At 44.1% G+C, this 12,755-nt stretch overlaps 1 protein-coding gene across 1 annotated transcript; it reads left to right on the top strand.

Moving 5' to 3' along the window:
• Window positions 1-710: 710 nt before the first annotated feature.
• Window positions 711-12,426, top strand: RGS21 (regulator of G protein signaling 21). The gene is made up of 4 exons (XM_053248389.1): window positions 711-721; window positions 6,886-6,962; window positions 8,215-8,381; window positions 12,223-12,426. The coding sequence occupies exons 1-4, from the start codon at window positions 711-713 to the stop codon at window positions 12,424-12,426; spliced, it is 459 nt and encodes a 152-aa protein (XP_053104364.1).
• Window positions 12,427-12,755: the final 329 nt, after the last annotated feature.

Below are 12,755 nucleotides of genomic sequence, written 5' to 3'. Positions count from 1 at the left end.
AGTAATGGGATGGATGAGGGAGAATAAGCTGAGACTGAATCCAGATAAGAACTCCAGAGATGATTTTGATCTACCTGTTCTAAATGAGGTCACACTCCCCTAGCCCCATTTTGGCTAATCGTGGGAATAGCCCCAATGTATTCTTCATTATGAGCCCCACTGCCCATTGAGGTCATCTGGAGAGGTCCGTCTCCAGGTGCTGCCAGCTCGGCTAGTGGCCACATGGGGACGGGCTTTCTTGGTTGCTGCTCCAAGATTGTGGAATGCGCTCCCTACTGAAATACAATCCTCCCCATCTCTGACAATTTTAAAGAATCATTTGAAACCCCACCTCTTCACCCAAGCTTTTTCAGCTTTTTCAATTTTTAGGTTTTAATCTGTGTTTGATTTTAAATTATCTAAATTGTTTTAAGTTTTTGTGTAAGTTTTTAACTTGTTTGTATGTTATTATTAACCGCCCAAAGCTGAAAGTTTGGGGCGGTGTACAAATGTGATAGATAGATAGATAGATAGATAGATAACCACTGTGGCAATACGAGGCACAGTTGCATAAAGGGAAATCACTCCAATGCATTTTCATACAGACTATCAATCTGAAACCTATTCTTATTTACATGTTAATTGTACTGTTCCTGCTGTCCTGTTACTTTCAGTTTGAAGATCAGAAAAAGAAATCCGGGTGTTAACCGTGGTAAACAGTGGAACGAAACATGCCAGTGAAGTGAGTTCCTTGTTTATAGTTATTTCTTTAATAAAATCAGGTATAGCATGTGAAGTACAGCTGTTGGCTATTAATCAGATCAGGCAGCCTAAAAACCTTCTTAATATGCAGTGGATGGAATAACTGACTTCAAACGTGTATTGAAAACATATAAAATGCTTGCCCCCTAAGCAATGCTGCTTCATATACCATGTATTCTCCTGCAATCAAAGAAGTGATTGTTCTCTTAGGTTTCAATATACAGCCTCTCCCACTTTTTATTTTTTATGATGTTATGGGCAATGATATCAGCTGCCAGTTAATGTGAATAGGGAAAAAAATGAAATATTGCATAACCAAAGGAATCTAAATTACCCACAACATGGACTGGTCTCTCACCTGATGGCCATAATTTGGCCCCTTCATCCTTAATGGTAAATTCCACAAATCAACATCTATTTCACTGTTCCTCAACCTCTGTGCTGACTCCAGCTCTGTCACAAGCACACATCACTTCTCTCAAAGTTTATCGTGAACAATCTCCCTAAAATCCACTTTGTATAGTCATCTGTTTTGCTTCTAACTCTGAACATCCCATCTCAGCTTACAGCATTTCAAAGCTAATAGATCAGCTTTAGGTTTTAGTGGGGGCTGAGCAAACTTTCTGTGTGGGTGGCCTTGAAAGGATTGCTCCATCATTACTACCACCACATGCAGATGATGGGCAAAGAGATGATCACAGGGGTCAGCAGTTGGACCTTCTGGGAGCCCGGGGACCTTGGCAGCTGCCCACCAATGCCAATCTCTGACACCAGCCCTGAAAGCAAATCAAGGATCACACAATGTGATAGTAGGTCTAACAAAATGAAAGAACTACAACCAACAGATAAAACCTCATGTGCTAGCTGTTTACAGTGCAATAAAAGTCCTGTTTGCAGGACACATTTGGGGGTATGAATGTATGGACATGGAAGGAGACAGGATCACAGCAACTGGGTCTGGCTCTCCTCTTCCCCACCCATGCTTTGGTCTGAAGCTGTGGACAGCCAATATGCACACAGAATGTGATCTATACCCTGCATTTATTTATTTTTTGCAGGATCCCACCACTTTGTCATGTGAAAGGGTAGCAGAGACAGCTCAATACATATTGGAAAGACTGGCAGGCACACATAATCTGGAGTTCATAGGTTCAGATGATGTGTGGACAGGAGGCAGGGCCAGTGGGTACCATATCACTTCCCCTCTTCATATCTCCACATTTGTTGCATGAACATGGCTAAAACTCTAAAGAATCATAGCTGCTTTAACAGTGTTACCCAACATGCAGCCTATGGGAAAGAAACCAATAGCAAAAGCATTTTTTAAAAAATGGAGGGAAATCAGGAGCAGCTGCCTAACTACAGATAAAGTAAAGGTAAAATGTGCTGTCAAGTCGGTGTCGACTCCCGGCGCCCACAGAGCCCTGTGGTCGTCTTTGGTAGAATACAGGAGCGTTTTACCATTGCCATCTCCCATGCAGTATGAGATGATGCCTTTCATATCACTGCTGCCCGATATAGGTGTTTCCCATAGTCTGGGAAACATACCAGCAGGGATTTGAACCGGCAACTTCTGACCTGCTAGTCAAGTCATTTCCCCGCTGCACCATTAGGTACAGATATTTTAAAAAGAAGAAAGAAAGAAATTTTGATAATCAATAACATAGAGCTGGTCCAGACATTCAGTGACTTCTTCAATGTCATGAAGATGCATTCAGTGGAAAATCTAACAAGTGATGTGGGCCTCTATAGAAGAAGCCACACCTACCCAGAAGTGGCACTCATTTCACTGTGGCAGCTGAAAATGTGCCATTGCAGTTACAGAAGCCACCACTGGGAGGCTACAGCTGTATAGTTGGAGAGCCCAGATCACACATTTTTGCATGTAATGCAAAACCAGAGTTGAAGGGGCCTGAGGTTCAGATCCAAAGTGACCTGAGGTTTCCTTCCTGAAACTTTGATGTGAACCTTCGCTTTGTAGTGGGTTTCACCATTCCTACCTGATATTTAATGGTACCAGAGTTATGTCCGAACACTGCACCGCAGTCCCACCATGCTGCAACTGGAGTTGAGGGAGGAAGTTCCTCCCTTGCTCAAGTTGTGATTGGCTGCCAAGGCTGTCCTTCAATCCAGAAGGAAGCCCACACAGCCAGTTCCCCCTCCTCTCTGCAGTCTCCCTGACTGAAAAGAGCCTCCTGTCTGTTATGTCCAAATGTGGGCAGGAGAGCAGCGGGGGACAGAACCACAGGTCCATTGGAACCGTGGTACTGCATTACATGCAAATGTGGCCATTATCTTCTCTACTCAAAGAAAACCTTAGCTTAAAGCATGGTTTCCCAGCTTTGGATCGCCAGATGTTGCTGAACTACAGCTCCCATCATCCCAGCCACAATGGTCCTGGCTTATAAGAACATGGGGCAACAATGTGGACACTCGTAATGTGACTGTAAAGCCCTGGGGGTGGAACTAGGGACTCTGACAGGCAGCCCACTCATCTCACCCTTGCTGCTACTGTGGCAGTTTGCCAGAAGTATCAGCCATTGATCTGCTCTCTGCTGTGCTTAGATGACATTAATGCAACTGTCCAGGAGGTACGGCACATTGCAAACTCAGCTGTTGCTCAGCAGAGACATGAGCAAGTGGGGTTCCATGTGCTTGTATGAGGAGCCTCAGATAATGTTCAAGCTGCTCCCAAACTGCCTGTATATCTCCACTTAATTGCCCCAGTTGCCTCCCTATCCAGCAGCCTCCTGCTTGACCAATGGAGAGGCAGCTGTGCCTTGAGACCACCAGCCCTGACAGTGATATATGGTGTACCTCCAATTGTTTCCATAAGTAGAGGAATCAGTCACCACAGGATGGGCACTCTTTATCAGTAGAGCCTCCTGGAAAACATAACAGCCCAAGAAGCCAGGTCATGCCAGTTTCTGGAAATGCTTTCAAATTTAGCACTGTCCTGGTTAAGTAGACATTATAGAGGTGGAACATATTATAATATCCCATTGGGTACAGAAAAATACCAAATGTCAAGGCTGGCAATCTTTTCCCTCTCATTCCTCTGTCCAACATTCCTCACTATAAAGAGCAACTAGGAACTCCCAAAGTTTTCAACAGTTTTATCTTTTATTGGTTTTTGAAAGGACACACACTCCCACGTAGCTTTTAAAGCACTCTCCACTGTACCAAAACATCAATTAATTTCTGCTTTACTGTCACTACAGCGGTCATTAATTATACCACAAATATATTCACTTTAGTCCTAACTTTTATTAGGCTTGTCTGCGTTGTATGTTGTGCAAATTATTTTAAAGCAAGTAAAATGTCAACTCATTCTAAATACACGATTCCCTTCTGTCATATCCATTCACTATCTTTTCTGGGAGCAAAACCTTGTGGGTGCACTAAAGGGCTTGGATGTCTCCATGCACTCTGCCACTTACAGTGGCATTTTGTCAGAGATGGTGTGTGAGAGAGAGGGGGCGGCGTGAGGGAGGGGGAGAGAGAGGGAGAGTCCAGTTCCTAGTTCCTGCAGGGAGATTTGCAGAGCATATGCCCCACACCTGTGGTGCATGGATGTCCCACACCTGTGGTGCATTCCGAATGGCTGGCATTCATGGAATCTGATGCTTAAGGGACTGCTTGACTGGCAATTAAGGAAGCAAGATATTTAGCCATCCAGAAGCATGATGAACAGGCAATCACGGAAGCATAACATCCAGCCATCCTGGGTACACAGCAGATGCACAGATGTATCCAGGGCTTCTGCACACTATGTGATCTTCTGGCAGGGGGCATGCCTATCCCTATGTAAAATCAGAGATACCTACATATATCCATGCTGCAGTTCTTCCTACAGATGCATGCAACATACTTTGAGATATGTTTGGGATAGGTTGCTCAACCTTCAAGGCCAACTACAGACTAGTTCTAGATATAGAAACCTCTGAAATGGCCCAGTGGCTGCTTAAAAATTCAGCACGATCCTGCCCATGAGGGAGGGCATGAGAAAAAAAAATGACCATACAGCTATGCATTTCCACTGGTACTTGCAGAAGTACTTCTGCAGTTGGATATAGCATGGCCACCTCTGACCTTCATGTGTTGATTTACCTTTATTTATTTATTTATTTGTTCATTCGTTCATTCGTTCATTCATTATTGAATTTATATATTGCCTAGTATAAAAATCTCTAGGCGGTTTACTTTGCTGGGACTGTGCCCAGAGGTCCACCTAGAGTACGACCTTTGCTATGGGGACCCTGGGAAGAGCTTTTGAAGGTCCCATGATGCATAAACAGCAGATTTGACAGCAGATTTGATGCATGTTTACTCAGAAGTAAGTCTCATTGTGCTCATTCTGTGTTTATGGTTAAGATTGGAGCCTGAATGTAAAAACTGCCAAAATTAGCACAGCAATCAAACTAATGCCTTGTGCACCTTAAAGGTGTTCCTCCTTTTTCATTCCTATGCACCCCTCCTTTACTCCATCAGAGCCTGGCTCCCTCTCAGTTTACTTCAAGCAAGGCCCAAGATCAGAACAGCAGTTACCTCAACACACCCCTCTTGCCTCTGAGTTGGCACTGAGGGGGTCAGACTAGGGATGTGCACAGACCGGTTTGGTGGTCTATTCACAGACTGCTGAACTGGTTTGAAAGACCAGCATTCGAGCCGGTTTGAAGGTATGTGTATGTGGGAGGGTAGCTTTAAGGCACAGGGAGGGTGTCCATACCTCCCTCGCCACATTTCCCCCTCCAGCGCTGCTTCCAAAACCGGTCATAGGGCAACTGTATGCCTTCTTGCCGCCCCAGTCAGTGTAATACTGGAAGTGGCCAGTACACATGCATGCTCTCTGGCCACTTCCGGTATTACACTGACTGGGATGGCAAGAGGATATACAGCTGCCCCACGACAGCAGTTTTGGAAGCAGCACTGGAGGGGGGGGGGACATGGCGGGGGTGGTAAGGACACCCTCCCCACCTCCTGAGTGCATGAAACTGGTTCTGTGCACATCCCCAGGGCAGACCTGTCCCAGGCAATGCCAGTTGCTGATCCCCACCTCACACAGGAATTCTCTCTATGTGAGGGGGAAAATGTAATGTGTGGAGTATCGTTCAGTTCTAACACAGACATGAGATTCCCAGAGCCCTTTGTTCCATTGTATGTTCTCCAGGGAACAATGAGACTCACAGGACAATAAAAAACACTCTCTAGCAAGCTGCCTCCTTAAAAAATAGATGGCCAAACAATTGTAGAAGGCATTAAAATACATTAACAGCTCTTCCTCAGATGCACTGCATGGTTGGAGACTTGTGTAATGAATGTGTTGGGGGTGTCAGCGGGATTATGGATAGCTCTTCAGATTCTCGGAGAATCTAGGCTCTAGGCCTGCTGGTACATACATCAAGCCCAAGGGAGTGCTTCATTGGAAGCAAAAAGCACTTAAAATTATTAACTAGTTTGGAAAAGATCTTATTCTGCCCTGACAAGCTCCTAGATTTAGATAAATCTGACCTAAGCTGAGAATATATTGAGCTAATTGGATTCTTTGTGCTTTCTCAGAGATGGGGCAAGACAGCTTCTCCTGACACCAGCAGGAAACAAAACCGGGAGGAGTTTGGGGAAGAAGAGGGAATTCTATTACTGCTTTAACAAATACTTCATCAAAATCTTGTTAAGAACCAAAACTCTGAAGCAAACCATTTTTAATACCAGTAAGAAATGGAGAAATAGCCCATTTATCAACCCAGTGTTAGCGCGATAACCTTTTAGAGAGCTCTAGTCATTGCTAGCAAAAGGATCATATAAATTAATGACTTGCCCATTCAATGCTGAGAAGGCATTCGGTGATTCTCTGCTGAAAAACCTATGAAACCTCTCTTGTGCCATTCTTATTGTTCCTCCAATTGCAGGCTTTATTACTACTCATGTCTAGATTAAAAACCTAGAGGCCCATATCAAATTACCTTCGGCACCCCATATGGTTTTTGGCACTGGAAAGTGATTTTGCTGTTCAATATGTGGCGCAGTACTGAAAGCTATCCTTTTCATTGCTGTGCTGATACAATAACAATAAGTATACATACTGCCAAAGGAGTATCCACCAACTATATAGGCAAAAGATCACAATGCTATTTTCAAGGGTAGATGTTGTTTCCACAGACCAGCCCCTAAAGAAACTATGGCGTGGATGGAGTCTGTGGACACGCTCTTGGCAAATAAAGGTAAGATGCACCAGTGCAAAATACCCATATTTATTACACTCGTATTCTACTCTTCCTCTAAAAGAGTTCAGAGCAGCTAACAGTCCCCCAGCATGATAATCTCCCAATCAGGTGAGAGGAGAATTATTGAAAAGCAGTGGCTTCCCACTCACAATCCAGAAGGCAACCATAATGGATAGTATCAAAAGCAGTTGAGAGATGTAGGAGAATCATGCTTACTTTCTCTACTGGTGAAGATCATCTATCAAGGCAAACTCAGTCCGGAAACCTGGTTGGAATCCAGGCTGGTATGGGCCTAAAGAACTAGTGGCTGAGATACCCTGCAAGGGTAAGTCACCCCGTTAATGTTGCCTGCATGTAAGTTGTACAACTGATGTTACATGAGAGGAGAGCCGGTCTTATGGTAGCAAGCATGACTTGTCCCCTTAGCTAAGCAGGGTCTGCCCTGGTTGCATGAATGGGAGACTTGGTGTATGAGCACTGCAAGATATTCCCCTCAGAGGATGACGCCACTCTGGGAAGAGAAGAAGGTTTCAAGTTTCCTCCCTGGCATCTCCAATATAGGGCTGAGAGAGATTCCTGCCTGCAACCTTGGAGAAGCCACTGCCAGCCGGTGTAGACAATACTGAGCAAGATGGACCTATGGTCTGACTCAGTATATGGTAGCTTCCTAAGCCCATTTGAAATAATAGGCTTACTGTAATGTAAATTTTGCAGTTGTGCAACTTGAGTGCATGCAACTTTACTGGGCCTTGTACCCTTGTACGGTGTGTCAGCCAGTGTCATCCTGGAGCATCTGAAGTTGCTCAGCCAAAAGCCATACAACTATCATAGCAGGGGAAAGGAGAGTAGAAAACATCCCATCAATCTCCATTTCATGAGAACTCAGGGAGGCCTTTTTAGTATTGCATCTGTCTCTTTCATGCCGAATGGTACAAAGCTTCCCTCCATAATGAGATAATTGTAAACAAAAAAGGCCACTGGCTTCTTACTTTTTATCACGAGCCATGACAGACAAGGGTCAAATGGGCATGTTGTAGCAGGAACTGATCCAAGCATCCTGTTCACATCCTAAGTTGTTTATAGCTGAATTTCATTCATGAAAACCTGGCCAGAGAAGAAGGACCTGAAAAGGAATGAGCCAGAAGCCAGTGAAACCACTGTTGTTATCTTCAATGGGATTTCAATTGTTTGGTTTCTCCAACCCAACTGGTTGGTTTAAATATTCCTCATTTTGCTGTTCTTTCTGCAGATGGCCTGGCTGCTTTTAGGAGTTTCCTGAAGTCAGAATTCAGTGAAGAAAACATTGAATTCTGGCTAGCCTGTGAGGACTTCAAGAAAACCAAGTCAGCGGCTAAAATTGCTTTAAAAGCCCAAAAGATTTATTCAGAGTTTATCCAGGCAGATGCCCCAAAGGAGGTAACTCATTTCTGTTTTCTCTTAAAGACTGGTTTCAACTGCAATACTCAAATCAAGAGTTCTTTATTAGTTTATAAATAAGCACATCTGATCCTTACCATGGAGTTATTCACACACAGCTTCATGCTGAGTGGTAAATGTTGAGTGAAGCCACTTTGAATTACACTCGAGGCATTGAGGGAAGCAGCTCCTCTCCTCTGCTCTCGGGTTTTGTTTTGGTCCAGTTCACATGGCATGCCTCCATGTTTTCCTTCTAGCCAATGCGGGGGGGGGGGGAGAGATTACTAAAGAGCTATATTTGCATTTCTAAAGATCCATCTTATTTATTAAAGATCCATCTTATTTATTTATTATTTCTCTTTGTAAACTGCCCTGAGCCATTTTTGGAAGGGCAGTATAGAAATCAAATAGATAGATAGATAGATAGATAGATAGATAGATAGATAGATAGATAAGAGTATCCCTCTTATCATGCTAATGATTCTACATCAGTGTCTCTCCCTATTTGTGCCAGCATTTTAAGAAAAAATAGGTTAAAACCAGCATTTTAAAAACCCAGAAATACATCAAGATAAGCTAGAATTTGGGAGACAAAGCCCAATATGTATGTGGAGTGGGTCCAAGGGTCAAAAAGGGACTTCGGGGTAAGTTTGGCTGGTGTATGAACGCACACACTCTCTTCTGAAGGAGATTCAGGGTAGAAGCCCTGTCTGTAAATCCTCCTGGTAGGCTTTAGTAACTATTAATAACATACCTTTATATTTGTAGCCACCAATACTGTGAAGTTACAATCATGTATGAAGCTGCCTAATACTGAGCCAGACCATTCGTCCATCTAGCCCACTACCATCTAAATGGCAATGGCTCTCCAAGGACTCAGATAAAGGTGTTTTTCGGCCTTGCTACCTGAATGCAAAGGTCCACCACTGAACTATGGCCCCTTCCCTACAATGTCTAGTGGTACGGACCCCAAATTCACTTAGCATACAGAAGATGGGATTAGAATCCACACCACCAGTAGCCCTTTCTGGTCCAAAGCATCATACTTTACACAGGGTTCAATAAGAAACCAAGTTTTTCTAGGAAACAGTAGCAGCCGGTGTGGGTGCCACCGGGCCGGTGAGGGTGGGGGGGAGTGAGAGTCACCTTTAAGCAAACATTAGAAAGTGCTTACCTTCGCTCTGGCAGCATGGGCAAGCTGCTCTGAGCTGCAGCATGCCATCCAGCATTCCCTGCAGCAGGGGATTGGCTCCACCACTCACCTGGCTTCCATGGAGCCAATCCTCCTCTGGCAGCCATGTGAATGGCGGAGCCGATCCCCCACCACAGGGAGTGCTTGCAGGTGCTGCCAGAGCAGAGGTAAGCACCTTCTAATTTATGCTGAAAGATGCCTCTTGCTGCTGCCCCGGCAGCGCCCACCCCTGCCGGTACTGAGTATCTAAGGTTGTTTCTCACTGACACTGGTAAAGCACATGTATATAGGAGGCTGGGTTTAGATGTCAATGGATCCAGGCACAGATTCCAGACAACCTAACAATCCAGACCACCTATGGCCTCAGATGGCAGCCAATTATTAACTGGGGCTGTGTTTCCAATTCAGCAAGGAGGCAGTGCCATTCATCCTAGTCTATGAGTCACTCCTGCACAAGCTGAGATGCAGGCAAAGGGCTCTTTGCCCCCTCCTCCCCAATGGGAGCAACAGATGTTGTGGCAGAGCCCTTCCTGTACATATCTCAGCTGTTTGCTACAATTTCCCTACATCTTGATTAGTGCGCAGGAGTGAATAGCTGAAGTGCCTATGGTATTGTGCCCAAGCCTCTCTTGTGGTTCGGTTTGCAGGAGAAGAAATGCAGTTGGAAGCCCGCAGGCCAGATCTGGCCTTTGCCTCCTACAAAATGCTTGGTCCCAAGGATCACGCCCCCTCCACACACACAGTTATTTACCTCGCACATTTCTGCCTATCCCTAATCTTAGGAGATTTACCCCCTCCCACTTTGAGTTGAATAGGCTTTTAAAACATAATAGCTAACCTTTGCAATTCGAACAGTCAGGTGTGCTAGAAAGTTATGGAAAATATTAATGGTTAATGTCTCTAAGCAGAGGCCTTTCGATGTTATGAAAGTCAAAACATGTCCTTTAGGATCCTCCTGTCACACCATTCCATTTGATCATTACATACAAAAATATTTTTTAAACTAATTGGCTGGTTAATTACTCCTGTGATATGTACTCCCTCACTGGCCTTTTACAGTGATGATTTTGCTTCTGATAAAGGCAGCTTTAGCTGCTGAAGTGCCTTTGTGAATTTAGCATTTTATTCAGATAATAAAATGACAGAGAGGTAAGGATTTGGGTTCAACTTTTATAAAGAGTGCACAATAGTATTGTTGTTGTTCACTGCCTAGAGTCTTTGGAGTAGGCGGTATATAAGAAAATTTAAACAAACAAACAAATAAATAATAGACTGTCTCTCCAGTCAGAAGAGCACGAGATCAAAACCCTGGCTGTCATCATGTGCAGTGGTACAGAGCCACGGTACACCATGTCAGGGCTGCTGTGGACACCAACAACCACCCAGATAATGGGTGGCAATGCAGGAAGTGCTGCCACCGTTTCTTCCCTTTGCAACAATGAGAGAAACTGTGGCAGTGCTGCTTATGCAACTACCCATTGTCTGCAGTCTTGGTGCTGCCTTATGAGTCCACAACAGCCTCCATACAGGCTCTGTACCACTGCACATTAGGACTGCATGTGCCACTGCAAGTCAGCCATTGAAACAGTGAACTCAAAAGGATGAATTACTCTTTCCATTAGAATTTCCTTGTTGGATCAGATCAGAGAAGCTTGATCTAGTCCAGCATTCTCTGTCTCCAAGAATGGCCTCCCAGATACCCTAGAAAGCTCACAAGCCATGAGAAAAATGTTCCAGGTGAACCAAAATGCCAGGTCATGGGACCACCAATGGCCCATGCATGGTCTGATGCACCCACAGAGTTCTGCCTGAAATGAGTTAACTCTTCACTTCAGTGGAGGGAGCACCTCTATATGCATGACCCATTAGAGGGCCATGTTTTATTTTGCATTGGCAATATGGGCTCAACACAGTTAAACTCCTTCCTCTCTCACATATGATGCATTGAGCCCCTTTTTATGTTGCCTTCATAAGATGAGATCTGTTGAAATGCAATTCATTTCCACACTGCTTGGTCAATGTGAGAATGCCTAGGCTACATAGGAGGAGCCCATCAACCCAGCTAGTGCCCCTCCCAGAAACTGGGGCAATCCTGGTGCAGGGAGGAGTCCATTATGTAGACTCATGGTCCCTCATGGTACCCAGGAGGTATAGGAAGTACAATTCTCACTCAGCAAATGTAACAAGTGGGGGGGGGCAGGGTGAGACTGCTGCTGCTGAAGAACAACATTCTCTAGGAGATAACATAGAAGTGGCTGTTTTGTTGAATGCAGCCAAAAAAAGGAGACAGATTCATAAGAGTCTCAGTTGCCTGGAGGTTATGTGCACTGAAATTAAAAGCAGACTGAAAATACAGTAAATATTTCCTCGTTTGCGATGTGAAAAGTCTGATAATTTTCTGTCTTTATGTGTGCTTTTAAAAAGTGCTTCAGATTTGCTTAAAAAAAAAAAAGATAGCATCACTTTCAGGATAGGAACCAAATTAAAATCAGTGTTCAATATTCTAGATAATGAAAGCATGACCTTCCTGCTACTTTGCATCAAAGAGTATATTTTGGGAAGCAATTCAAATAGTGTTTGTTTCTAACTCCCATGCAAACTTCAGATCTCCAGTGAAGCAAACAATTTATGCCACTCTGTTCCCTGCAGATAAACATCGACTTCAGTACCAGAGACCACATCACCCAGAATATTTCTGAACCAACTCTCCAGTGTTTTGATGATGCTCAGAGATTAATCTACTGTCTCATGACTAAAGACTCTTTCCCACGGTTTCTAAAGTCAGAAGCTTATAAGGAACTGGTAAATAGGCAACAGAATGGAAATCAGAAAAGATGGCTTCTATTTCTGTAAAGGTCAAGTTCAGAAACATTTCTGCATGTGTTCAAGGAATATCTTTCACAGCTAGATACCATGCAATGGTCAGGTTATTTTACAGGGTAGGTGCATCACTGGTAGTTTGGTTTGCAAGCTGAACTTTCTGTGCAACCACCACAATGGCTGCTTTGATTTTATTTCTAATTTGGACGCAAAGGTAGTCAAGGCAGCTTTGCATGTAGCTGATCACCACATTTTTCAAAGGCTGGAGGTGTCATTTCTGTAAGTCTTAAAGACAGTTCACAATCAGTTTCAGCAAGTCGGATGTACTCATGGCATGGTGCAGGAGCATGCTTCAGGTTCAC

Source organism: Hemicordylus capensis, chromosome 4, assembly GCF_027244095.1.
Source record: "Hemicordylus capensis ecotype Gifberg chromosome 4, rHemCap1.1.pri, whole genome shotgun sequence".
Classification (NCBI taxonomy): domain Eukaryota; kingdom Metazoa; phylum Chordata; class Lepidosauria; order Squamata; family Cordylidae; genus Hemicordylus; species Hemicordylus capensis.
Note: the sequence above shows the minus strand (reverse complement) of the source record. Positions and strands in the feature narration are given on the sequence as shown.

Coding starts and splice junctions, on each gene's coding strand:
- RGS21 (XM_053248389.1), top strand. Junction 6,963..8,214: donor CACGCTCTTGGCAAATAAAG/GTAAGATGCACC, acceptor TTCTTTCTGCAG/ATGGCCTGGCTGCTTTTAGG. Junction 8,382..12,222: donor AGGCAGATGCCCCAAAGGAG/GTAACTCATTTC, acceptor TGTTCCCTGCAG/ATAAACATCGACTTCAGTAC.